At 48.3% G+C, this 25,915-nt stretch overlaps 1 protein-coding gene and 1 non-coding gene across 2 annotated transcripts; both read right to left on the bottom strand.

Moving 5' to 3' along the window:
• Positions 1-815: 815 nt before the first annotated feature.
• Lrrc8c (leucine rich repeat containing 8 VRAC subunit C) lies at positions 816-25,440 on the bottom strand. The gene is made up of 2 exons (XM_051170612.1): positions 25,282-25,440; positions 816-3,406 (listed from the first exon to the last, which is right to left on the bottom strand). Exons 1-2 carry the CDS (start codon positions 25,417-25,419, stop codon positions 1,133-1,135), a joined length of 2,412 nt encoding a protein of 803 aa, XP_051026569.1. The 5' UTR covers positions 25,420-25,440; the 3' UTR covers positions 816-1,132.
• Positions 9,243-9,315, bottom strand: Trnaa-agc (transfer RNA alanine (anticodon AGC)). Its single transcript has one exon. It is a non-coding gene; the product is annotated as a tRNA-Ala (tRNA).
• Positions 25,441-25,915: the final 475 nt, after the last annotated feature.

The following is a 25,915-nucleotide window of genomic DNA, read 5'->3' as shown; positions in this document are numbered from 1 at the left end:
GCCCTGCTTGCAAATGTCACTAGCATCTGCAGCGTCATTGAGGGCAGGCTCGCAGGGAAGTTCGTGACTATACATAATGTAGACACTGGGCTGCTCTGTTCCTGCAGGCAGAAAGGGAATTGATCAACGCTGCCCAGGGCCCGAGGAGGGGGACGGAGGCTGAGGTGGAATACATCAGCTTTTTAACAGAGTGCCTTAGCAGCAAGATTGTTTTCCATTGGATGCATCCACATATCAAGGCATCAAAAATGATTGAATTACTCAAAACAGGCTTCTAATCCTATGATTTAAAATTTAATTATCTGCTAGAATACTGAAATAAATCTAATTTTCCTAAGGTTGCTCCACCAGTACCACATGACAATACTGAGGTGGTGGTGGTGGTGGGGGTCGTATTTAATGTTTAATGACATATTTTAGGATGTTGGTTTAAAAAAAAAAAAACATTCAAATCAGTTCAACAGCAAGCGGTAAAGTGAACAGAAGCCTGGCAGCCAGGGGCGGTTGCTCCCCTCCTCCACTTAAGGAACCCGCCCAAGGCTAACTGAGATTGTTGTGTAGGAAATAACACAATTAATGGTGCTGGGAGCAAAGGGGGCTTTCAAGGTGAAGCTCTGTGACAGCGCAGTGCTATGTGAGCCAGGAGTGCAGAGACTTGACTGGCGAAGAAGACGGCGGGTGTTAAAGTAACTAGCACACACTCCTTGGTATGCATGATGAAAACACAAACAAGGACAGGTATAAACAAGGGCAGAATGGCATTGGCAATGTATCTCCACCCATTTAAAATATGCAGACGATTGCTGAGCAACTTCCTCTCTCACAAGAACAAACTGAAGTGAGAAAAGAAAGCCTAAAGCCAGATGACCTATCCTGTGCCTGTTGGCAGGAAACAAAAACAGGTGCTTTAGCTTCCAGGACAAACAGAACTTTAAAATATCAATACTGAAAAAATACAATTAAGATTTTATTAAAAAATACATACTCCTTACTTAATCTTTGTGTACATTATGTCTTGTGTGAAAAAGGAAAACAAAAACAAAAATAAGATAGGAAAGGCATTAAGACTACCTAATTCTTTATATTGTATTTGGTAGAAGCATGTTTCAGTCATATTTCGATGAAAAATAAGTTATTCTGCTTTCATTTGCTCCCGGACATCCGAGGGTAGCGTCTCAAACAGAGCATCTTCCACAACCAGCCCGGCTCGCTTCAGAGCCCGGCAGTCTCCCAGCTCAGAGGGGAGGGTCTCAAAGTGGTTGCCTTTGATGTCCAAGTAGGACAGAAATAGTAAATTCCCAATTTTGGGCGAAAGCACGGAGAGGCTGTTTTTCCCAATCTTCAAAGTTTTAAGTTTCTTGCAAAAGTAGAGTTCATCGGGAAGGCTCTCCACCTTGTTACACGTGATGGAAAAGTACTGTAAACTCTGCAGAACCCCGATTTCGGGCGGGATGAAGCGAATGTCGTTGTAGGACAAATCCAGGTATCGGATTTTGTTGCACAGGAAGAGGTGGGAAGGCAACACCTCGACCTTATTGTGGCTGAAAAAGAGCCGCTCCAGGCTGGTCAGCTTCTTGATGTGCTCGGGGATGTACGCAATGCTGTTGTGCCAGAGCTTGAGCACGGTGAGCTTCCGCAGGTGCTGGAAGCTCACGATCTCTTCTATCGACTTCAGGTTGTTTTCCTTCAGGTCGAGCTCCTGGAGGCTGAGCAGGCTGAACACGGCGTGGGGGATGCGCTCCAGGTCACAGTGGACCAGCTGCAGCTCCGTCAGGTTGGTCATCTTTTTCAAGTTGTTCAGCATCACCAGCTTGGTGCCGTCGTTGTGAACGCACATCTTCTGGAGGTGGCTGGACACGTCCACCACGGCCTGAGGGATTTTGGAGACGTTGCTCTTGATGGAGAGAATTTTAAGGCTTTTGAGATCCCGCAGGGACTCCAGGGTAACATTCTTGGAGATGTCGTGGCTCAGGGAGCCAACGAGGTAGAGCTCTTCCAGGTTCCGGAGGCCGTACATCCAGGGCGGCAGCTCCCTCATGTCGTCAAACTTGACGCTCAGGACCTTGAGGTTCTCCTTGAGGAAAGACAGTGCCGCGCTGTGGATCTTGACGGAGCACTGGTGCAGGGAGAGCTCCTGGAGGTTGTCGAGCTGGGCGACGGTGGCGGGGAGCATGACGTTCTTGATGATCTCCAGCTTGAGGGACTGCAGCTCCGTGACTTCAAACACGGTGTCCGGGAGGCCAGAGAGCATGATGAGAGGCAGCTCCAGGCGGTTGTGGGCGTTCGTCTGCAGCTTCTGCCTCAGCTTGTCGGGGGTCCACTCGTTGTTCAGGTTGAGCTGTTTCAACTTGTTCTCGCTGACCTCGGACAGGAACACCGCAAACCGCTTGGAGTAGAGAGGGTCGTACTGGTCGATCATATGGAGCATAAACGCAAAGTCGTTCTTCACATCGGGGATGTCGTCGATCCCAGTCTCCTGCCGGACGTACTCAAAAGAGTATTCCCTGAGGGAGCGGTAGAAGAGCCAGTATAAGGTGTAAAGGCACGTCAAGCCGTAGATGCCCACAAAACACAGGTAGCAGAATGAGAGCTTGGAGAACAAGTGAGCCATGGTGTGGTTGCAAGAAAAGTTCTTATAGCCCGTCATGTCCTGGATGTCCACGTTACAGTCCACCGTAAACTGGACTTTGGAGACCAGCGCGCTGTTGTACGCGATGATGATGAGGAACTTGATGACCTTGATCACAGTCTGCCGGACGTACATGGCATACAGCAGGTCGCCTTCCTCCACGTGCATCCGGAACTTCTTCACCTTCTCGAATAAGGCCTTCGCCTGCTCCCCTTCCTTCTTGTCCAGAGCTCCCGCGGTAGACTTGTCAACCACAAACTTCTCGGGGATGGACTTCAGGGACTGGGCGTTCACCAGGCCGCCTTCGGGACCAGACGGGACGGGGTTGGACCTGTTCACGTGGTTCCTCCTGTTGTCCTTCTCTTCCGAGTCCTCCCCGGACACCTCGGAGAGAGCCCGTGTGGTCCACGGCGAGTCGAAGCACTTGCCCAGGATGGAGATGAAGTGCTCTATCTTGGAGCTGGAGCCGGGGAACTTGAACCAGAAGTTGGTGCACAGCATGAAGACCAGCGTGTGGATGAGCACGAGGTACGGGAAGTACTTGGCGTACCAGTGCAGGGCCCGCTCGTAGCACATCTGGTTGATGAAGCTGTACTGCTGAAGGTCCAGGTCCGTCTTCAGGCCCTTCATCTCCACCGTGGCGGGGTTGGTTGGAGAGGCTTTGGGTGGAGGCAGCGGGGTGGTGCTCATAACTGCCTGGGAGGCGTTGGGAAAGGAAGAGTGGTTCTGAGCAGGCTGCACTCTTTTCGGAAGGCAGATGATCTTGTCCTGCATGACCTGGAACACAGAAATAATAACAGTTTCAAATTATATTACCCAAAGAGCTCTCCGTAATGTCGTTAGCTCAAAGAAAGTAGCAATAACATCCAATAAACGTCCATTTCCTCTGCCTGGAGAACGTTAACATTCGATTCCAGTACCAAGATTTTATTCTTAGCTCATGTCATGGAAAAGCAAAATATCTGATTTCGTTCACCCCATCACGGACTGACACAAAGCAGTGGCATTGTCGGGATATGAGGCAAGTCATAGCAGTGTGGGAAATTAGGGGATATTCTGTATTTTTAATCTTTCTTCTCTCACTGTGGCCTGAGAGTCAGTACACGCCCTCACGGCATCCTGCCTTGACCCGGATGGCTCTGGATACGGTTTCCATTTGTGTGAGACGTAGATGAGGGGAGGAAGAAATGTGGGAACACTTCCTGGTGCTCTTGTTTACTGCTCTTCTTCTGCCCACGTTGCACACAATTACCATGAATGGGGCTCCCACGTTCTCCAGAGATGGGAGAAGAGAGACAAGGCTCAGTAGCAATGCGTCCATGCATTAATCTGCTGCCTTGGGGAACAATCTCGGGGCCTTCTGCTGCTCGGCTCGGCCAGGGCTTTGTAGAGAAGACTATCTGTGATGACACACAGAGCAGCTCCTAGGGTGCAACACAGAAAAGGCGGGGCGCAAGCTGTCTGGGATGAGACAGGCTGCTGCTTGGATCAAATTAGAGGAGTCACGCTCACAAAGAGACTCAGGGACAGGGGACGATATGGACGGCATGCAGCAGTTCTGTGTAACAACCAAAGAGCACAGACGACTGAGCTCATTAGTGAGGGAAAGGTGGTTTGGGGCTGGGGAGACGGTGGCTAATAGAGACAGTTGTCTTTAAGGCAGGTATCTGGAGTTTGAGCTCACATATGCTCACAGGTGTCTGGAGTTTGAGTCCACATGTGCACAGGTGTCTGGAGTTTGAGCCCACATGTGCACACAAATAGTTAAATGTGAAAGTAAGAGGACAGAGAAAGCCAGTTTGTATCTCTAAACACTAGGAACCCAGTGTTTGGTGATTCTGCAAGAGTGAAGACCTCAAGACAATAAAGGTGTTTGCACAGACCACAGAGGTAGAAACTGAAGTGAGGCAGAGTGGGCCTCCATAGCACAGTGTGCGACTGCAAGAGGCTGCCGAGGGCACCGCCAGCCCACCAGACAGACCCTCAAAGCGGAAAACCAGCCGCAGCAACCAAGGCTCAGTAAAGCACATGGTGGCATAGGCGTATTCTTGCTGAGACACAGCCAGAGCCACCAGCAGTCCTTCCAGGTCTGACGCTGTCAGTGTGGGCATGAAGGGTACCTCCTATGCCTCTTCTCCAGCTGAGGGTGACAGTGGCAGCGGCGATGGCAACAGCAGCACACATGTGCCATGCTAGCATGAGGCTGTCTTTATCCTGTCACCACAGTATTAATTTTGAATCGTCATTTCTAAATTTCACTTAACAGGGTATCATGTCCCCCAGGCTGGCTTCCAATGCCCCATGTAGCAGAGAGGGACCCTGAACTTCTACTCTCCTTGGTTCTACTCCAAGAGCTCTCCGACTACAGGTGTGTGTCAGCACAGCTGGCTGAACTGCCACCTGGATCTGATAAGGCAGCATGCTATGACTCTCATTTTATAGTTCAAGAGAACAAGGCAGTAAATCAAATTAGGTGACTTAAATGACATATAGCACAAGAGCTACAGTCCTATTCTTTTTTTTTTTTTTTTATAAACAGGGTTTCTCTGTGTAGCCTTGGCTGTCCTGGACTTGCTTTGTAGACTAGGATGGCCTCGAACTCACAGCAATCTGCCTGCCTCTGCCTCCCAAGTGCCAGGATTGAAGGCGTGCGCCACCACCGCCTGGCCCTACTCTTATTTTATATAATCAATAGGTCTGAAACTATCTTTATTGCTCTTTTTTTTTTTTAAACAAACATCTTTTAAAAGTTATCTTGAAAAGTTTTTCACACATGTGTGTTTATGTGCCTGTGTGTGTGTGTGTGTGTGTGTGTGTGTAACATGTGTTTGGATGTAACAGAGGCCAGGAGAGGGCATCATATCCCCCTGGAACTGGAGTTACAGGTGGGTGGTGAGCAGCCCACCATGAGTGGTGGGAACCCACCGTGGGTGCTGGGAACCAAATTTGGGTCCTCTGGAAGAGCAACAAGTGCTCTAGCCTCAGGGTATCTATTCAGCAAGTTTTTTTTTTTTTAAATTAAAAATAGCTTTTATTCTTTCCTAGAGAATTTTATACATTTTCACCTCCCATCACCCTCTCTTACCCCCTCCTCCTGCTGCTGAGAACTTTCTTCTTCCTAACAAAAGTTGTCCCCAACTTAAAGCCTTTTGTGTGTGTGTCCACTGAGCTTAGCTGCAGTCCCTGAGGGTGGCGCTTGGTTTCTTGATGAACAGTACTGTACAGTGGGGTGTTTTACAAAGCTGTGTCGAAAGCTATTTCTCCTTTGCGTTTGGAAATATGATTCCATTTTTCTCCTGTTTGCCGGTGAGATGCCCACTGCCCACTTGAGTTGTTTAGTGAGCGGCCTGTCTTTCTTTATAGTAGCTGTTAAGATTTTACCGTGAATCCTGGGTTTCCTAGCGCCTCTTCCGTTTTGGGTACGCTCGGATCACGCCTGCTCTGCACTTGGCATGATGGATTCGACTTTCTTCAGCTTCACATGGCTCCTGAGGACACGTGCTCCTGCTTTGTGGTCCCTTTCCTCCAGCAAGGCTGCCCTCTGCAGTCCCCGCCCCCCTCCTGCTCAGATCTGTGAACCCAGAACTCACTTCTAACGTACCACTTACTTGGGCAACTGAGTGCAGCACACACGTTCCATCATTTCGTCTTTTTTAAAACTAGTTTTTATTTTCTGTGTACGGATGTTTTGCCTATAAACTTGTCTGTGCCCCAGGTTCATGTCTGGTACTCAAGGGAGCCAGAAGAGGGCACTGGGTTGACTGGAACTGGAGTTAAAGACAGTTGAGAGCTGCCAGTGTGGGTTCTGGGAATCGAACCTGGGTCCTTGTAACTGCTGAGCCAGCTCTCCGACCCTTAGCTAATGTTTTAGAGTCCACTTTTGAAGTTGCTGGTTTGGGTGCCGTGGTTTGAATGCAGGGCCTCGTACACCATCCACCTTCTGTTCCCCGTGAACTTTTGTTTCCAAGATTTCTGAACGTTTCCTATCTGCTCTCGGCACAGCTACCTGCTCGGCTGTGGTGTAGCGGCCATTGCTTCTTTGGTCATTCTGCGTAGAATCATTTTAAATTCCTGGTCCATTGCTTCAGAACTTCATCCACTCTTGGCTGAATCGCCAATCTAGTTGTTCATTTTAATGTCAGATTTCCTTTAAAATTGTTTTCATTTCCCTTTGAGACAAGCTGACCTCATACTCACAGCGATCCTCCTGCCTCGACTGTCTGAGTGTTGGGATTACACGCATGTCCATACCCAGCTTCACCTCAGCCTTTTCTTTTTCTCGCAGTTTTCTTCACTTGTTCTGGGGAAGACGCATTTGGAGTGGGAGGTGTTTCCGCTGTCCACTTGCGAGTTCTGCATCCATCTGGCCAGGGGCCATCCCTGGGCATTGTCGCAGAGCTCTGGTGTTTCACTGGGATGTCGTCAACTTCCTTGTCTGTGCTGGAGACAGTGAGCAGGTCGGCTGGAGCTCTGGCCGGGAGGTACCCAAGGGCAGTGTCCTCTGAGGCACCAGCTTGAGCATCTGGTCGGTTATCTTTCTTTCCAGATCCTTCTGGGAAGAGGGGCTTTGGCTTCAAACAGTGGCCAGGCCCCAGTCGCTTATCTTGCTTGGAGCATTTCTAGCTTCCTTTACTGGCAGGAGCGAGGTCCTGTCTGTGGCTACTCAGTTTTGGAAGAGAGCCTGGTAGTTGACTTAGCCCACTCAGTGTTCTGTTCCTGCTCCAGGGACACGCTTGTCTGGGTTTGCAGCCCACCTCTGTGCTTTGCTATCTTACCTGCCATGACTCCACATGTAAACAGGGAATGTTTTGAAATCTAGCGTCTTGTGAGGTTCGCCATAACCACATGTGCATGTTTCCAACAAAGTCGGACGAGACACAACATTCACTGGCAGTTCCACGTATTCTTTAGTCTGTGGCCTATAGTCTGACAGGACGGGGCTTCATGTGTGCTATCACTGCTCAGCTTGGGTAAATCAGATTCTCTTCTTTTTCTCCTTTTTTCTCCTCTTCCTCCTCTTCCTCCTCCTCTTCCTCTTCTTTTTGGAGACAGGGTTTCCCTGTCCTGGAACTTGCTTTGTAGACTAGACTAGCCTTGAACTCAGAGACCCGCCTGCTTTTGCCTCCCGAGGTCTGGGACTAAAGGCGTGTGCCACCACTACACTAAGGCAGTTTTGTTTTTTGTTTTTTTTAAATAAAGGGAATTTTTAAAAATTTATGCTTTGGTAATTTCATACATATATACAATGTATATTAACCATTTCCAACCCAAATCAAATCTCCTCTCCCACTTCCCTGGACCCTCCCAATACTTCCTCCTCCCACCTTTATGATGCTTTTATTTTTAAGTTATATATTTATTCATTCATTCAATCACTTTACAGCCTGAACTCAGCTCCCGCACGCCTCTCCTCCCAGTCCCTCTATCATGTTCACTCCCTCCATCCCTCCTTTCCTTCTTCTCAGAGAAGGGAGGCCCCCCCAAGATGGGTACCAACCCACCCTGGCACCTTAAGCCACAGCAGGACTAAGTGCATCCTCTCCCACTGAGGCTAGGCAAGGCAGCCCAGCTAGGGGAAAGACACTCAGAGGCAGTCCCCTCAGAGTCTGAGACAGTCCCCGTTCCCATTGTTAGGGGACCCACAGGATGACCAAGCTGCACATCTGCTACATATGTGTAGGGGGTCTACGTCCAGCCCCTGCATGCTCTTCGGTTGGTGGTTCAGTTTCTGTGAACTCCCATGGGCCCAGGTGAGTTGACTCTGTAGGTCTTCTTGTGGTGTCCTTGACCCCTCCAGCTCCCTCAATCCTTCCTCCTACTCTTCCACAAAACTCCCTGAGCTCAGGCTGGCTGTGGGTCTCTGCATCTGTTTCCATCAGCTGCCGGATGAAGTCTCTCAGAAGATGGTTATGTTATTATTCTAAATAACATACTGTGTCCAATTTCTGATGACTGAATGTATAGGTACGGAGACACTCACTGGAGCGTGGACAACCCAATGTCAACCCTTTAGGAAAAGGACTCCTCCTCAAGTGGACACCAGCTGCCAACAGCTGCTCAGCTAGGTAACGGGCTTCATGGCCCGGCTGCCATCCACACTGGGACTCTAACTGGGTGGTCCCAGCTGCCATGCACACTGGGACACTGACTGGCTGGCCCCAACTGCCATCCACACTGGGACTCTGACTGGCTGGCCCCAGCTGCCATGCACACTGGGACACTGACTGGCTGCCTCTTTCTTATGCAGGCCATCACAGCTACTTTGAGTTTATGACTACACCAGGCATGTCATGGCCGGAAGACAGCATCTCACGGCCCACCTCCTTATCCTGCGATTCTTACATTCTTTCTGCACTTTCTTCTTTGCCAGTCCACAAGCCATTGGTCAGATGCCTCATTTAGGATGAGCATTCAGTCACGCATCTCAGCGGTCTGGTAAGCTGAGAGTCTCTGCATTGACCGCTGCACTGGGTAGGTTTTTCTTTTGGGAAATGGTCTCACGCATCACAGACACATGCCTTGGACTTGCTAAGTAGCTGAGGGTGACCTCGAACTCACGATCCTCTTGCCTCTACCTTCCAAGTGCTGAGGCAAGGACCACCATACTTGGTTTGGGAAATGCTAGGGATTGAACCCAGGCCTTTGTGCATGCTAGGCAAAGGCTCTACCAACTGAGCTACAATTCCAGTGCACCTATGGTAGATTTGATCCAAACTGGTAGAACAGACACACACACAAATAAGGTGGACTACACCAAAGATATTCAGTCTTTTAAGGGAAGAGGTGACTTGGTGGTGTAAGTTTATTTTGGCAGTAGCCAAGCAACAAAGATTCCTCATAATGCTAATGTCTTGACTAACCTTTATATTAAATACACATCTCTGTTGGAACTGTCTCTGTCAACCTCCATTCACTTAGCAGAGATGCATATAGCTGGTACTAAATGCTATATCCCACAACACTGATAACCAGAGGTGCCCCAAGTCAGACAAGTCAAATTATTCCTGTCATCTTAGGATGCAGCAGGAAATACATCCCAAGTTGTATTCCCCATGGCTTGTCCAGAGACACCAGGAAGTGGCCTTCATCATCTAAAGGGTACCAGGTATCTGCGATACGGCTATGACACGGAAAAGCACAGTGGCACGAGTAACGCTTGCTCTGCGATCTCGCTACAGATAGACACGGCCGTGCGAAAAGTCAGCAAGAGTACAAGTGAGGCAGAACGCCCTCCACAGGGCGGCACAGGAAGTGCAGTAGGAGGCTCCACGAGGAGGCCCGACCACATTGGGTCTTGAGGTTTCTAGACTTGGATAGGGCATCGGGGAATGGAAGGTTAGAGCCGTGTAGGTTCCAGGGACAGGAACAAAAGGCTGCACTGGCTGAGAGAGAGAAAGACACCGGGAAGATGGACGGTCAGTCTTTACTCACTTCTCCCGGGCAAAGGGATAAAACGGGAGGGAAGTGGCTCTTAAAGCCACTGAAGCATCAACATGGAAACTTAAGTTCCGTCTCCCAGAGGCCAGATCCCCAGGGAAAAAGAACCAAGGCCAACGGGCACCTGTGTTCTTCTCAGGGCGGAAGTGTTAACTCAGAAAATGCTGACTTCGTTCCGAGGTTACTGAAAATGTCTTACGTATCATAAAACCTTTCAGAGAACGAGAAGGAACTGAAAAAGTCAGGGCAGATGATGCTGAAGAAATGAACACCTTGGGGGGCTCTGCAATCGTCTTATCGTGAACCTGCTGTCCTCCGAGCCCCTGTGTATCTGGGGGTAATTACCCCAGAGCACAAAAACAGACATCCGTGAGACCCACACTCAGCTGCGTCACTGTCACCAGGACAAACAAGGTCTTTGTCTCCAGAGGAAATGGAAAAGAAAAAGAGCTGTGCCCTCGCCCTGGCTTCCGGCCTGTGTGCGCATATATTTCCCCCTGTTATTTAAATGACTTTCCTTCCTTCCTTTCTTTCTTTTTTAAAGAGAAGCTTTAGATTGACAGCAAAATAGAAGGAAGGTACAGAGACGTCCCATGAGCCTCCCGTTCATAGATGCATGCTGAGTCCTTTTACCAGCACCCCTAATGGTGCTACAATGGATAAGACGGACCTATACAAGATGCCGCTGTTGCCCTAAGTCCACAGTTACTTGGTGACTCGCCTGGTCTTCTGTATCTATGGGTCTGGGCAGCTCTATGACACATAGTCATCGCTGTGACATCCTGCAGAGCAGTCTCTCGGTACAGCTCTTCTGTCCATTACTGTCCCTCCCAGAACTCTGCCCCTGCCTCAAACACTGATATTTCTACCGTCCTTACAGTTTTGACTTCTCCAGAATGTTCCACAGTAGAATCGGACAGCTTGTAGCCTTTTCAGGTTGGCTGGCTTCTGTCACTCAGGTCTAAGAGTTTTCTCAGCTCGCTCAGATTCTTCCTGAAGGTACTGCATAGTCGCCTGTTGTCTAGAGTCCCTCTAGGCCATGGTGGCTTCAAACTTACAGAGTGGTTAGGAAACAGCACAAAGTAGGTGGAGAAAGTTTAGACCCCCAGAGCCAAAAGAGGGAAAAAAGTCTCAAGCAAATTGTGAAAGTTTAACTGGTTATTTAATAAATGTGAGTACTAGCTACCACTGTAGTGCAGTGTCAGGGCTCCTATTCTTCCCATGCACGAGCTCCTGAGTGTGTATTTTGAAACACGCACACACACACACACACACACACACACAAGAACTGAGGGAAAAGTTTGTCTTTATTAGTTGTAAGAAGAAACAAGGCCAAGTGGCCCTCTCCCCCAGGCCTTGGAGACAGATGCTCTGTTGTCTGGATTGTGCCTTTGTAGTGAAGATGCTCAAACTTACAAGATTGTCAGGAAGTAATGTGTACAGAGATGAAATTGTATAGGTGAGAACCAAAGCAGAGGAAGAACAAAGACACAGAGTTGCCAGCTTTCTCTGCCCCCGCCACAGAGTTGCCAGCATCACCTCCCACCTCCCCCCCCCACCCCGACACAGAGTTTCCAGCCTCCCTCCTATCCCTCCCCTCCCCAGACACAGAGTTGCCAGCTTCCCCCCCTCCCCAGACACAGAGTTTCCAGCCTCCCTCCTATTCCCCCCCTCCCCGCCTCCCCAGACACAGAGTTGCCAGCTTCCCCCCCTCCCCAGACACAGAGTTGTCAGCATTGCCTCCTGCCTCCCACCTCCCACCCCGCCCCCCAGCCTCCCAGTTATCAGCATCACACAGCATTGGTTACAAGTGAGGGAGCCACACTGATCAGGTCAGTGGCTCGTCCCTGAGGATGGAAAGCGAGAGGTTCACGAAGGACTGCACACAAACGCGCATCTTTCTCAGTGTGGAGAAGATAATGCCCATACGTATCATGAGTGTGTGAACTTTTTCAGCAGTAGAAGATAACAATTGTATGCATTCTGTGCATTTCACAGAAACCAGACTTGGGCAAATCTTCCGAATATGAATCAACAGAAAGTTCTTTGTTTGAGGAATACGAAATGGCACCGTGATGGACGGCATGAATCCTCATGTCATTATAGCGCAGATCGAGTGAACGCCTAAACACTATACGCCCCTCAAAGTGAGGCGCCCCCACTTGAAGCCCCATGGCTTGATCTCACGTTAGGAATGCAGTGAGCACCAGATGAATAGACACTGTCTTTCCCCAAGGACGACAAGTCCCAGCAGTACACGAATCCCTAAAACCGGATGCCATTAACTTCTGGAAGCATCTGACAGCTAGCTACCTTCTCCTGAGAAGAAACAGTTTCTTATGCACATTTTTCAAACTGCCAGAGCTAAGTGCAGCCTGCTGAAGATCCAGAGTGCCAGAGTCGGGAGGAGTCACATTAAGATGTCTCTGTGTTTTGATACTTGGCTCCATAACCACAGTTCTCCCATCACCACAGGCGCCGATAGCAAAGTTTCTGAGAGGACTGGGCAACGGTGTCTACCTTTATCATTTAATACCATTAACTCCTGGTTGGCCGGACACTTTCCAGACACCTGGGATGGTTCCATTTCCTGTGTTTTGGTTACACTGATATTGCCTGCTTCCTTCTGTGGAAGAACACAGCTCCACATCCGACAAGGAGTTAGAGAGATTAAAAACTGAGGGGGGGGGTGGCACAAGAATTAGAGGTGCTGATGGCATTTTCCAAGTAGATCAGTAAATAATCAGATCCATAGAAATGTAAGAGTTCAATAGGAAGCATCTATTTTGAAGTTAAAAATACCCAGGAAAATCCAGTAGCTATTTAAAAACCTCTGGATAAACATTTGGAATATACACTGTACATGACAGTTTATTTCTTTGATAAGTTTGAAATATTTACCTGTAATTATGCCCCTGAAACAATATAGGGAAAACTATTTCTGAAGTGTCATGCAAAGGCTGACTGACTGACATCTTATTCAGCAGCTGTGGGTTGCTGATGAGTGTGAGCTGCAGTGCAACCACAGCAGCTAGAAATGTTTAAAGGAAGAAAAAAAAAAAAAAAAAAAAAAAAACCAAACCACCAATCTTCTGGTTTACCCAGATGTATCAGCCACACAAAAAACTCAATACTAGAAACATCCAAATTAGTAAGGAATCCCTTCTACAGTGTGCGAAGCCGCAGCACACACCAGCACCGTGCACTACAGCGTGGGAGGTGGCAGCACACACCAGCACCGTGCACTACAGCGTGGAAGGGGGCAGAATACACTAGCACCGTGCACTACAGCATGGGAGGCAGCAGCACACACTACCACCATGTTCTACAGCGTGGGAAGCGGCAGCACACACCAGCACCGTGCACTACAGCATGGGAGGCAGCAGCACACACCAGCACCGTGCACTACAGTGTGGGAGGCAGCAGCACACACTAGCACCGTGCACTACAGTGTGGGAGGCAGCAGCACACAATAGCACTGTGCACTACAGTGTGGGAGGCAGCAGCACACACTAGCACCGTGCACTACAGCGTGGGAGGCAGCAGCACACACCAGCACTGAGCACACCCTCCACACAGGAGTCACTCTGAAGCTTCTCCTTTCTCAGAGAGGATGCCTGGGAGGACAACAGCTCCGATGGGAGCACCTGTCTCTCTCCGCTCTCTCTCCCATTCTCCCTGTCCACTTCCTTGCTAGTTTACCCAGCTCTTCCTCGTCCCTGCTTTGCTTAATTATTGCTGTTGTTATTTTACACTGAGCATGGCAGATCATAATGCCAAACAAAGAGGCCAAGCAGCCCCCTCCCCCACTTCTGAGAGGACTTTTACAGGAGAGAAAGTCCTGGTGAGGTCTGAGGTCTGCCCAGTTCACCAGACTGTTGATACTGAGGGCAGGGGCCCCAGCCTTAGCATCAGTTGAATGGTTTCTATGCCTAGCTTTCTCTCTATGCCTGCACATCTTCTGCAATAATTCCCACACGCCAAGTATCATCATCGAACACCTGCACAGAGAAGCAAGTAGGTACCTTGGGTCTCTCTCAGTCTCTGGGCGGTTTACCTAAGAGTTCACACTTCAGTCCCATGGAATGTCCCAAGTTACGTGGAGGTCCTTTGAAGTCTATGGCTAAAGAGGCTAGGTGAAACATATTTCAATTATACTGTAATTAATTTTCAGAACAAAACTGACGTGTGGGCTGGGGATGGGCTACGTGGGAAAGTGCTAGTGTGAGGACCTAAGTTCGGATCTCCAGAACCCTTACAGAAGCTGGACATGGCGGCACCAGGCTGTAGTTCCAGCACCAGGAGGCAGGCGCACATGGCTCTCTGGAGTTCAAGGCCAGCCTGGGGTAAACAGCGAGTTCCAGAACATTCACAGCTACATAGACATTGTCTCAAACAACCAAAACAAAACAAAACAAAAAACCCAAAACAACAACAACAACAAAAAGAAAAAAAAACTAATGTGAAGAAGTGATTGAAGAAGACACCTGGCTGGGTGTGGTGGCCCACACCTTTAATTCTAGCACTCAGGAGCCAGAGGCAGGCGGATCCCTGTGAGTTCGAGGCCAGCCTGGTCTAGTCTAGGACAGCCAAGGCTACACAGAGAGACCCTGTCTCAAAAAGGAGGAGGAGGAAGAGAAGAGAAAGGAAGGAAGAGGAAGAAGAGGATACTTAATGCCAACCTTGGGCCTCCACTAGCACTAACACCGGTAAATTTACCTCAAGTCCTGTCAAGAACACACCCAGACCGCATATTCTGCTGGAAGTTTTGAGGAAAGATTTAATTTTTCACTTGAAACTGACCTTTCTAGGTAGAGCTATAAAAATACTTACACTTTGTATTTCTAGTGAACACTTGTGGTTTCTTACAAAATAAAATGCTGACGTGGCTGATAACCGGCTTAGGTAGGCAAATTATTTGGGGTTGAGGGGGTTACAGAAACTAAAAATACAGAAGTGTCCATGGTGTTTCAGAAAAGAATGCACTACCCAGCCTTGTAGGCAGAAAGCATTTCCTAAGAACAATGTAAAACACTACATTGTAACACTCAACACCACAGCAAGTTCCAGGGCTCCAGCTTTGGGTGGCAACAGAGAACTCCCCAGCTTTTGAGGACACTGGTTTAATAGCAGAGCTCAAATAGTGCCAGCATTCTGAGCTCCCTAGAAAGCGAATGTCTCAGCTTGTGAAACGCGGAAAGGATCTCTTAATACTTCATGCCTTTATTCTTTTTTTTTTTTTTTTTTTTTTTTTTTTTTCCGAGACAGGGTTTCTCTGTGCAGCCTTGGCTGTCATGCACTCACTTTGTAGACCAGGCTGGCTTCGAACTCACAGCGATCCGCCTGCCTGCCTTTATTGTTTTAATCAGGAAGTGTCTGATTGTCTCTGTCCGTTTGTCTATCCACCCACCTATCTCCTTCCTCCCTTCCTCCTTGCCTCCCTTCTTAAGTCCTTATTTATTAAAATTATCTGTGTGAACATTTATGTCCTACAAATCCTGCCTTTTGAAATACCTTGTTAACACTTTATTCAGAAATGTAACTTATTCCTATAGTTTTCTAGCCTTGTATAAAACATTAAGGGCTTTGATTTTCAAAGTAGACTTATTCTTTTGTCTCTGTTGTAGTCACTGATATTTATTTATAGGTATCCACTATAGAAATTGTATAGTTTTATGAGTACACACATGAATTCCAACTTTGACACAGTTTGAATATCTTTAGGAGCCAAACTAAGTTTGAAGTCAGAGCCTCACATGGTGCCTGTAGCTACAGAGTAAAGTGACATATGATGAGTAAATACTGTGTTTTTCTGTCTCTGTAACTCTTACATACAACCTCTTGGGGGCAGAGATGGAGTCTTAAATTATTCTGTATTCCCCATAATTCCTACCAGCGTCCTGGGAACTCAGTCAACATTCCACAAATGTGCACTAATGTATCTGTATTTTAAGAGCGCAAGTTTCACAGCACAGGGCTCTTCTATCCCCAGACAGTCTCAAGGAAAAGGAACCGCGTTGTCGAGGATAAATGACCTCGCTTGGGCCTTCACTAAACATCTCCTAAACTTTCCTCCAGCTCTGACAAGCTTACTCTGTAGAAAGAGGCAACCGGTGCAAGACCACAGCCTTCCAGAGTGAGACCAAACCCCTGTCACAAAGACGCCACCATATAGTCAAAAGCCAGTGGGTGAAAGCAAGCACTCAAGAATAAAGACTGAAGAGTCTGCTCAGGAGCTAAGAGTGCTAGCCGCTCTTCCCGAAAACCCGAGTCTGGCTCCCAGCACCTAGGTCAGGCAGTTCACAGACGCCTGCAACCACAGCACCAGGGCATCTGCTTCCTCTTCTGGCCTCCTTGGAGACATCACACACATATACATACACATATACATAAACACGAATAAACCATTCCTTACAAACTTGTTTAGGGGAGGAAGAGGCCAGTGGATCGCTGTGAGTTCGAGGCCAGCCTGGTTTACAAAGCAAGTCCAGGACAGCCAGGGCTACAGAGAGAAACCCTGACTCAAAAAACTCAAAAACAAACAAAAAACCCAAAACCAACCCAAAACTTGCTTAGAATAAAAAGAACATTCTCCCATGAAAAGAGACGAAGGTTTTGAGACTCAGGTCGTCCATAACATCCAACCCAAGAAAACAAGCCCAAGTCACTATGTTGCTATAGAACCTATGCATTGCAGATAAAGTCTTCTGGAGATACGTCACACAACATCCGGGTAATGGTAAAACAAGAAAACCAGCATCCTGGCATCCCTCTCCAGAGCTCCCTGTTTCTAGTTGCGGTGGCTACTACAGGTTATAAACTCACACACTAAAATTCAGAGCTTATGCCTACGAGCCTCACTAAATGGGTTCAGCAAGTTGAAGTTACATATGTACGCGTGTGTGCGCACGCATGTGTGTGTGTGTGTGTGTGTGTGTGTGTGTGTGTGTGTGTGTGCGCGCGCGCGCGCGCCACAACAAAGAAGTACAGGCCATGGGTCTGAGACTTGGGAAGAAACGCAGGAAGAGCTGGAGGGTGAAGAGGGCGGGTAGAAAATACATAAACACAGTCTTCCACCCCACTGCACCCCCTCCATCTTTTAATCCCTCAAACCATTCTTTCCCATTATCATAATAAATAACTGCTCTTCATTTAAAATTGGGTGGGGGGGAGTTTATAAAGTTTCTAAAAAAAATACTAACAGTATTTCATTAGTATTGCTTTGGATCTGTAAAATAATTTTTGGGGACTGGGTGTGGTGTTACCTAAAATGTGTAACATCTTTCTATTTGTTCGAGTTCTCTTTAATGTTACTTTATTGAATACCTAAATGGTTCCTGTGAAGGTCGTGTCTATTGGTAGTTGGCTTATTTCCTAGGCTGCTGATTTCTCCTGTGCTTTTCAATGGTGCTCGTTTTTTTTTTTCCTTTTAAGCTTTTTAGTTGGTATGTATCTTTCTAGCAGTAAGCATTTAATTAATTAATTAATGAGCATAGTCACTTATCCTGTTTCTGAGACAGGTTCTCATGTAACCCAGGTTGGCCCTGAGCTGTCTCTGTAGCCAAGGCTGCTCTTGAAATCCTCATCCCCCTGCCTCAGCTCGCTATGGGCTGAGTTCGCGGCTCACCGAGGCTGGGATTACAGGTGTGCGCAGCCATGCCCGACTCATATTTACATACTACATGCAGTGAGTTCCTGGCCCCCAGGATGACGTGTGAACTGCCTTTACCCCCCTCTCCAGGGCTTGACAAAGAACAGGGACCCAAACGTTCTCCTTAGTCCACCTGACACCATGATGCCATGGATCACGTGACAGGGATTTTTTTAAATGCAAGTAACAAAAACACGTGATTTCACAAAGGAAACTTAGCTTAAGAGGAAGAAGTACGCGTTGTGTGAAAGACTTCAGCAGCAAGCTAGAAAATTCCCAGCTGACAATTAAAACGTGCTTCCTCTTTAGCTTCGTCAGCACAGCGCCTCAGATTCCTGCAGGGGTACAGGAGTCTAGTGTTCTGGGGGCGGGTGGAGGTGGGGGGTAGAGAAAACAGGGAGGAGTCACGGAGAAGAGGAAGAGCAGGTCTAATGTGAGGAGACCGAGGGGTCTCAGACACAACCTTGAGGAGAAAAAAATAGGTCAGCCCCTCCGATGCTATAGTAAACAACCCCGGCCCGATCTTACTTTTATTTTGCTATCCATCCCCGGCTGGCCTCAAACTCACTGCCCCAGACTAGCTTCCAGCTTGCACCAGTCCTGTCTCTGCCTCCGAGGTCCTGGGCTGCTAGTCCTACCACACACAGCGGATCGTGATCTCTAGAGGTCTGGAGGGACGTATACACACATGAACAGCATTACAGACTAAACACGTGCTCAAGCTCCTTGGTGTCACACAGAGGAGAGCGCGGTGTTCTATTAGCCCTTTGTGACTTGAGGGAGAAAAAAGGAACGTACTGAGAAACAGGCAGCAAAATAGTTTCAAGCCACGACAGTGGGTGAGGTACAGGGAAGCGTCCCCACTCGCCGACCGGCAATGGACAGTGGTCAGGGTCTGAGAACAGCACCGGGACTCCTGCCTTTTGCCAAATGCAGGAGAGTGGGGTGAAAGGTAACTCATACGTTATTCTTGGTGGCAGGAGGTCACAGCACCTTCAATTGTCACGGCGACGGAACATGAGAAGCAAAGTCCCTGCAAGGAGCAAGTGCTTGACTAAAACACAGCAATGAAGGGGCCCTAGTGCAGACAGCTCTCCGTAGTGGGGTAGCACGGGGCTTGGGGGTCATGCCGCCTTCACGGTTCCCCAGCCGCCGCAGATGAGAAGACCCTTCGGTGTTATTTTCACAGCTGAATGATTTCTAACTTAACACCTCCCAGAGTCCCAAGTAGAACAGTGACATCGATGTGGGCACAGAGAAACTTAGATGAAGCCTTTGTCTCTTCGTTTTCTGCTTTCTTGAAAATTGAGCCTCAGGGGGCTGGAGAGATGGTTCAGAGGTTAAGAGCACTGGCTGTTCTTCCTAAAGCCCTGAGTTCAATTCCCAGCAACCACTTGGCTCACAACCATCTGTCATGTGATCTGATGCAGGTGCACATGCAGACACAACACTGTATACAAAATAAGAAATAAATAAATCTTTAAAAAAAAAAAAAAGCAAGAAAGAAAACTGGGTCTCAGTAGCCCAGGCTAGCCTGGATGTAGCCCAGGATAGTGTCAAGTTTATGGTGCTCTATGTGCCCAGGTCCTAAAGTGTGATCCCCCAGGACCAACTGAGGTCTTATTTAAACCTGCTCATTGGTGTCTCTGCTACTCCCCTGGCATAGCACATTTCCCCTCAAACTGAGGCCGGGCAAGGACCTCTGGGCTCCCCCTGCAGCAGAAGAGAAATTCAGAGCGACGGAGCCCTCCGGTACCACTGAAGCTGGTCATTGTTCCTGCCTGGACTCTCTGTGAGCTGCCTGTGAGGTTTTTCATGGAAAGCCATCTGCCGTGGCTGTACAGAGAAGAACTTACACACACACACCGGAAACCAAAGGGTCCCCCAACAAGCTCAGCTGTGCAGGTTTATGCAAGAACCTGCTGGCCAGTTTGCCCCAGGGCTTAGCTTAAACATAAACACACCGGAACATTTCTTTTTCTTTTTTTTTTTTTTTTTCTCCGTCTTTTAAGCCATTGAAATAATTCTTTTGTGGCTCCCACCCAACTCAGAAAGCAGGAAATATCTTCCCTGTGTAATAATCACAGGGCAGGTCCCCGGGAGCTTCCAGGGACTGGCACCCCCAATTCCTGCCTCTGGTCCCTAACTGCTCACTCTGTACCAGGCTGCCCGCAGGCTGTTGTGGATTTGGTTATAAGATAACCTAAAGTCACGGAGCAGAAATCTAAAACAATCTGATTTTTTCCAGGAAGTAACGTGTTGACCTTTCAGGGTCTGGTCTCTTTTACAGAGTGTGTTGAGGTTTTGAATAGAGCTGTTTATAGCACAAAGTTGGATGTTTACACTGTGGGTCCTTGAGGGGCCATGACTGTACAGGATACGCACACTCCTAGGCCCTCTTGGCTAATGAAGAATTGGTACTTGTTTCTTCTCTGTGGACTGCTGTCACGTAAGGAATGCTCTTTACACAGGTCTTTCTGCTGCTGTGGTTTTGAAAACTGCTGCTTGCTTTGAAATGAATAAATATTGGTCAGATGAGTAACACTGAGAGGCTTGATTCCAACTTTTGCATTTTGGGGGCAAGAAGGGGCCTAGCCAGTACCCCTTTTTTTGATAATGACTTCCCCCCAGTGCTCTTTTGTTTGGCTTGTTGGTTTTTTTGTTTTTGTTCTTTCAAGACAAGGTTTTCTGTGTGTAGCCTTGGCTGTCCTGGACTCACTTTGTAGATAGACCAGGCTGGCCTCGAACTCACAGTGATCCGCCTGCCTCTGCCTCCTGAGTGCTGGCCACGCCTGGCTCCCCCAGTGCTCTTAAAGGTGCACTGTACTGTGTTATATGAACAGTGCATTTCAGAAATAAACAGATAAGCAAGCATGGCTGGCCTCACAGGAAGCGGTTTCCATGATCCTCGGGCTGTTGCCTAGCATTTCCTCGCCACTCCACGGGCCAACTACTGTACCTCTTCCCTGCTGGGTTTTCAAACCTGGGAATTAACTCGCTTGGTAACTAAGGTCACAAAGAATGCCTGGACTTTCCTTTTACCAGGGGGACTATCAAGGCATAAAGCATATTTTAGCCATTTTAATACTGCTGTGGAGATGGGAAAGGAATGTGAGCTTCACAGAGAGCCCCTTGTGTCTCAGAGGCTGGCAGTCCCTAAAACCGATGCAGAGGATTCCGGAAGCTGAGTCCAAATAGGAGCTCAAACTCCTTTCTCAAGGAACAGTATGTTCCCTGCAGTGTGGCTCCTGGGCACTTTAAAGATTCTGCTTAGTAATTTATAGCAGTTTTCTTCTTGTTTCTTTAATGCAGAAGCTATTATCTCATGCAGGCAACAGTGAGCAACCTTAAAAAGTCTGAGTCTGTAAGGCTGAACTTTGTAACTTCACATCTGCCTCCCTCCCCACTGTCCTTTTATAGTCTGGACATGTGTGCCCCCAGCCCTTCCCCAATATTCTACAGCAGAGGGCAGGGTAAAAGGCACAGGCTAGAGCGGCAGGCCTTCAGCTGGGGGTGAGACCCCCTTCGAGGGTCACATATCAGATATCCTGTATAATAAAGCAGATATTTATGGTACGGCTCATAACAGTAGAGAAGTTACAGCTGTGAAATACAATGACATAATTTTGTGGTTGGGGTCAGCACCACACGAGGAGCTCCCCCCCCCCCCCCCCCGGCTCATATGACGGAACAGAGTCTGTGCCTCTTGGAAGCCAACAGACACAAGGTGCATGCTTATACACAAATGTTCCCCCCCAACCACAGAAATCCAGCCATATGACCAATCACTGCTCTCTCAGCTTAAATGAAGATGACCAATCAGTGGTCATTTACATCTTTTTTTCTTTTCTTTTTCTTTACTTTAATTGATTTATTCAGATCATATCTCAATTGTTACCTCCTCACTTGTATCCTCCCATTCCTCCCTCCCTCTTTCACCCTATTCCCCTCCCTGAGGTCTATAACAGAAGGGACCTCCTCCCCCACCATATGGTCACAGCCTATCAAGTCTCATCCTGGTAGCCTGCTTATCCTTTCTCTGAGTGTCACCAGGCCTCCCAAAGCAAGGGGAAGTGGTCAAATATGGGGCACCAGAGTTCATGTCAGAGTCAGAGCCCGCTCTCCACACAACTGTGGAGAATATCCTGACCATTGGCTAAATCTGAGTAGGGGTTCAATGCTTACTGCATGTATTGTCCCGCCCCCTGGCTCCAGATCCACCCGTCATGATGTTCTTCTTGTAGGTTTCTAGGACCCTCTGGATCCTTCTGTTTCCCCATTCTCCCATACTTCTCTCACCTAGAGTCCCAATGGGAATTCTCTGCATCTATCCCAATCTCCTCGTAACCCAGACCCAGAAAGACTCCCATGATATATACTCACTTATAACTGGACACTAGCCCAAAAGGGGTGTCCCATGAAGGTCATTTACATCCTAAGCAATGCTGCCACTTGATGAAGTTAAAACTCTACCTATATCCAGTCTCCAGAGGAACATAGGACGAGGGAGTGAAGGCCCAGCACTCCACGGCCCTGGACCCTTGTTCTAGCTTCTAGCTTGAAGTGCTCCTTCCAGCCTGTTGCTTTACTTCAACTCCTTAGCCAAAAGCCACACTTCCCGGCTTCTGTTGTCCTTCCTCCACTTACGTATTTCAGCTTTCTTTTTTCTATGGCCCTCCTTGCATTCTAAGTTTTCTAACAATTCCCTTTCTTCCATAATTTCAATTCCTGTGGTTTTGGTTACCCGCGGTCGATTGTGGTTCTAAAATACACTTTAAACTTCACTTCACGCTGAGCAGTGTGAGAATGGTCACTGAGTGACTGTCTCTTGTTTTCAGGGTGACCGTGGGGCATCTCGGCGGCTGCATTCCTGCAACCTGTACTTTAACAGTGGCCTCCAAGCACCGGGGTGGTGATTCGGACACAGTGACAGCCCCAAGAGAAGCCTCGTTTATCAGGGAAAGAAAAAGAGGTTTGCTGAAGTTGCCAAGATCCATTTAGTGGAAGAACAAACCGAAAAACGTCAGGTTTGGTGGCGTCTGTTCAGAGCCCACAGGTGGGAGGTCTTAGACTGAATTCATCCCTCCCTGTTTGTAATGTACTCACTGACTTTACTTGTTTCCTTCCTTTCCCCAACTATGTAGTGTACGTGCCCCTGCACATGTGGGACTTATGTAGCATGCATGGCCCCTACACAAGCTGCAGGTATGTAGTGTGCGTGCTTTCACATGTAGCGTGTGCACTCCTGCATGTGGTGCAGTTCTTCTAGTTACAATTTCCAAGTGCCCCCACCAGGCTAGGGAGTAAAACGTTTTTCTCATCCCATGATGCACAGCAAGTGTGACATTAGGACCAGGAACAAGGACTCTGGATCCAAAATGCTTGGGTTTACACTGGGAGCTTCGCTAGCCGCTGGGAAGCTTCTCCTTACCCTCTGTGTACTTAGGAAAACAACAGCTCCGACCTTAGAGTTGGCGCAAGGAAGGAGTGAGGCATGCAGGACGACGCCGGACACACAGTGGCATGAGGGCACGGTGATCAGCAATGCCAACCCTTAAAAGGCTTCGTTTCTATACCGTGCTGTTGTTTGGAGGTTTCTTTTCCCATTTCTTCTAGGTGCTCTTCCTCAAGGTCTCAACCACCCCAAGACAAAGCCCCCAAACTCTACCTTCCATCCACTTATCCAAACACTGAAACTAAGATTTCTTTTCTTTTCTTTTAGGATTTATTTATTTTATGTGTATGAGTGCTCTATCTGCGTGACAGATGAGGGCATCAGAACCCAGTATATAAATGGTTGTGTGCTACTGTGTGGTTGCTGGGAGTTGAACTCAGATCCTCTGGGAGAGCAGCCAGCGCTCTTAACTGCTGAGCTGTCTCTCCTGCCCCCAAAACTAGGATTTATAAGGGCCTGGATGTTAGTTCCTCTTCTTAGTCAGTGAACTAGGTGAGAGCTGTCCACCATTGTTGTCCACACCTTCCCTGAGCAGGGAACCCTCTGGTTTTCCCTTTGGCCTTAAAGATCCCATCTCAACTGCAAGAAAATGCTATTCCTAACACCTTTTCCTGTTGGGGGATGGTCTGACATATTTTGATGCTAATTAATAAAAAAGCCATCCCACCTGGGCAGCGCAGATGAGATAGGTGTGGCTAAGGTTCCCAGGCTTAGAGAGAGAGAGAGAGGAATTCTGGGAAGGAGAAGAAAGAGAGACTGGAGGGTCCTGGGAAGGGAGGAGAAGAAGGCTGCCATGGGTTAGATGGAAGAGATGGAGATTCAGCCCAGATGAAGAACAGTAGCAAGTATTTGGGATTATGGATGGGAGGTAGCTTGATAGAAGTTTTTAGAAGCGGATGACATGGGATTGGGGCAGGGATCCGATACCTGCCCCACTATGGGAAGTAGTTTAGAGGATTAATGTCTGCCCTGCCCCAGGTTAACTAAGGCTGTTTTAGAATATAACAGGTGTCGGTGTCTTGATTGAACACTAGCCGGGCCTACTGATAATACTAACAATACAGATAATTTAAAAGCAATATTTTCCCTTACCGTTTCCCCTTGGATGACTCCGCTCACAGGCGCTGCACTGACTACCATCCTAATGACGCCCCGGTCTGAGAGTTCCTGACCGATGCTGTGTTCTCTCTTACTTTTACAGTCCTCTCCTCTCCCAGTACCTTCTGTCTTCAGCCCCCACCCCAGCTGGCCAGCTCATGCTCCCATTTTCCAGGCTAAGCTGAGTTCCTCGGTAATTCCAAGCCGGGGAGCCAGCATCACACTACCACACTAAATCTTGTCTGCTTTCCAGAGTGTGGTGCCTGCCACAGTAACAGGCATGAAGATACATCTAGACTTATCTATGGATACGTAGCTTCTACATAGAATGCATTTATGATGATCGGAGTTAACATTTGAATTCAGAACTAAACACTGAGCACATCTTGGAATCTCACCAGTATTAATTCTCCCAGAAAAACTTAGGCTCAAGCAAAAGGGGCAAAGAAAAGCAAGAAGCTGTATTTGGCAACTGAAGCTGGCATTGTGAAGGCATGCCGTCGCGATGGAAGGCAAGGAGCCCCTTTTGACAGTATCAAATATCACCTGAGGAAGTAGCTTCTTTGAGTTGTTCTCAGCCCAGCACCATCGTAACAAGAAAGTTCAGCAAGTAATTGCCAGCACCAGATAGCGCTGGAGAAGACTGCTTAATAGTTACAAGCAGCCAGGCGTGGTGGTGCACGCCCTTAATCCCAGCACTCAGGAGGCAGAGGCAGGCGGATCGCTGTGAGTTCAAGGCCAGCCTGGTCTACAAAACGAGACCAGGGCAGCCAAGGCTACACAGAGAAACCCTGTCTCAAAAACCAAAAAACCAAAACAAACAAAAAAGTTACACGCAACCCCCACTGCGCAACCAGCACAGTCTCTCCTCCCGTACAGTGCTGGGGAAGTGAACCCAGGCTCCCATGTATTCTAGGCATTTCCCACCAGCAAATGCGTCCTCAGCCCAGAAGAGCCAGCCTCTGAAGCCGCGCTGCTTGGCTTTCGGTCCTCCACGGGTCGGGTGCTTACCTGTAAAGTACATCCAAACACTCCGATCATCAGCATGGCGACCGAGAGGTAATCCGTGAACACGTCCCACCATGGCTTCAGCACCCGGAAGGCTGGCTGCTGCTCGGAGAACTGCCGGAACTCTGTCACCGGGATCATGTTTCTGAGGAAGGGGGAGAGTGCTGGTGAACGGACTTTTCTTTGGACATCACGTAGGGATTTTTTTTTTTTTTAAACCAACATTTGAGATGCTTTTGTGAGTCTGCGGGGGTTTTTAGAAGCCCAAGGGCTGACAAGACACAGCGTCCCTGAGCTGGTGACGGGCCACCAACGGAGGAAAGGCAGAGAGCCACATACAGCTTAATTACTGTCTGGTGACCAAGCTCCCTCTGTGCATCTTTGGATTTAGACAGCCCCAGGTGTTTCCTGAGTCCTCACTTCCCTCAAGTACAGTATGGAGATGCCACAGGGAACTGGGTCTGTCTTTTGAAACATCGTTGCTACTTCTTGTCTTCCCTGGCTGTGCTTTAGTGTACATGCCATTTCTGTATCCACTTGTTACTGCTTTACTGGGGACCTATTGATGAGTGCTTTGCTTACTCTACCGAGAAGGAGAATCATGTGACTTGGCCACTGTCCTTTGGTAGTTGGGGGG

This window comes from Acomys russatus, chromosome 28, assembly GCF_903995435.1.
Source record: "Acomys russatus chromosome 28, mAcoRus1.1, whole genome shotgun sequence".
Lineage (NCBI taxonomy): Eukaryota > Metazoa > Chordata > Mammalia > Rodentia > Muridae > Acomys > Acomys russatus.
This window is presented reverse-complemented; position numbering and strand designations above follow the sequence as displayed.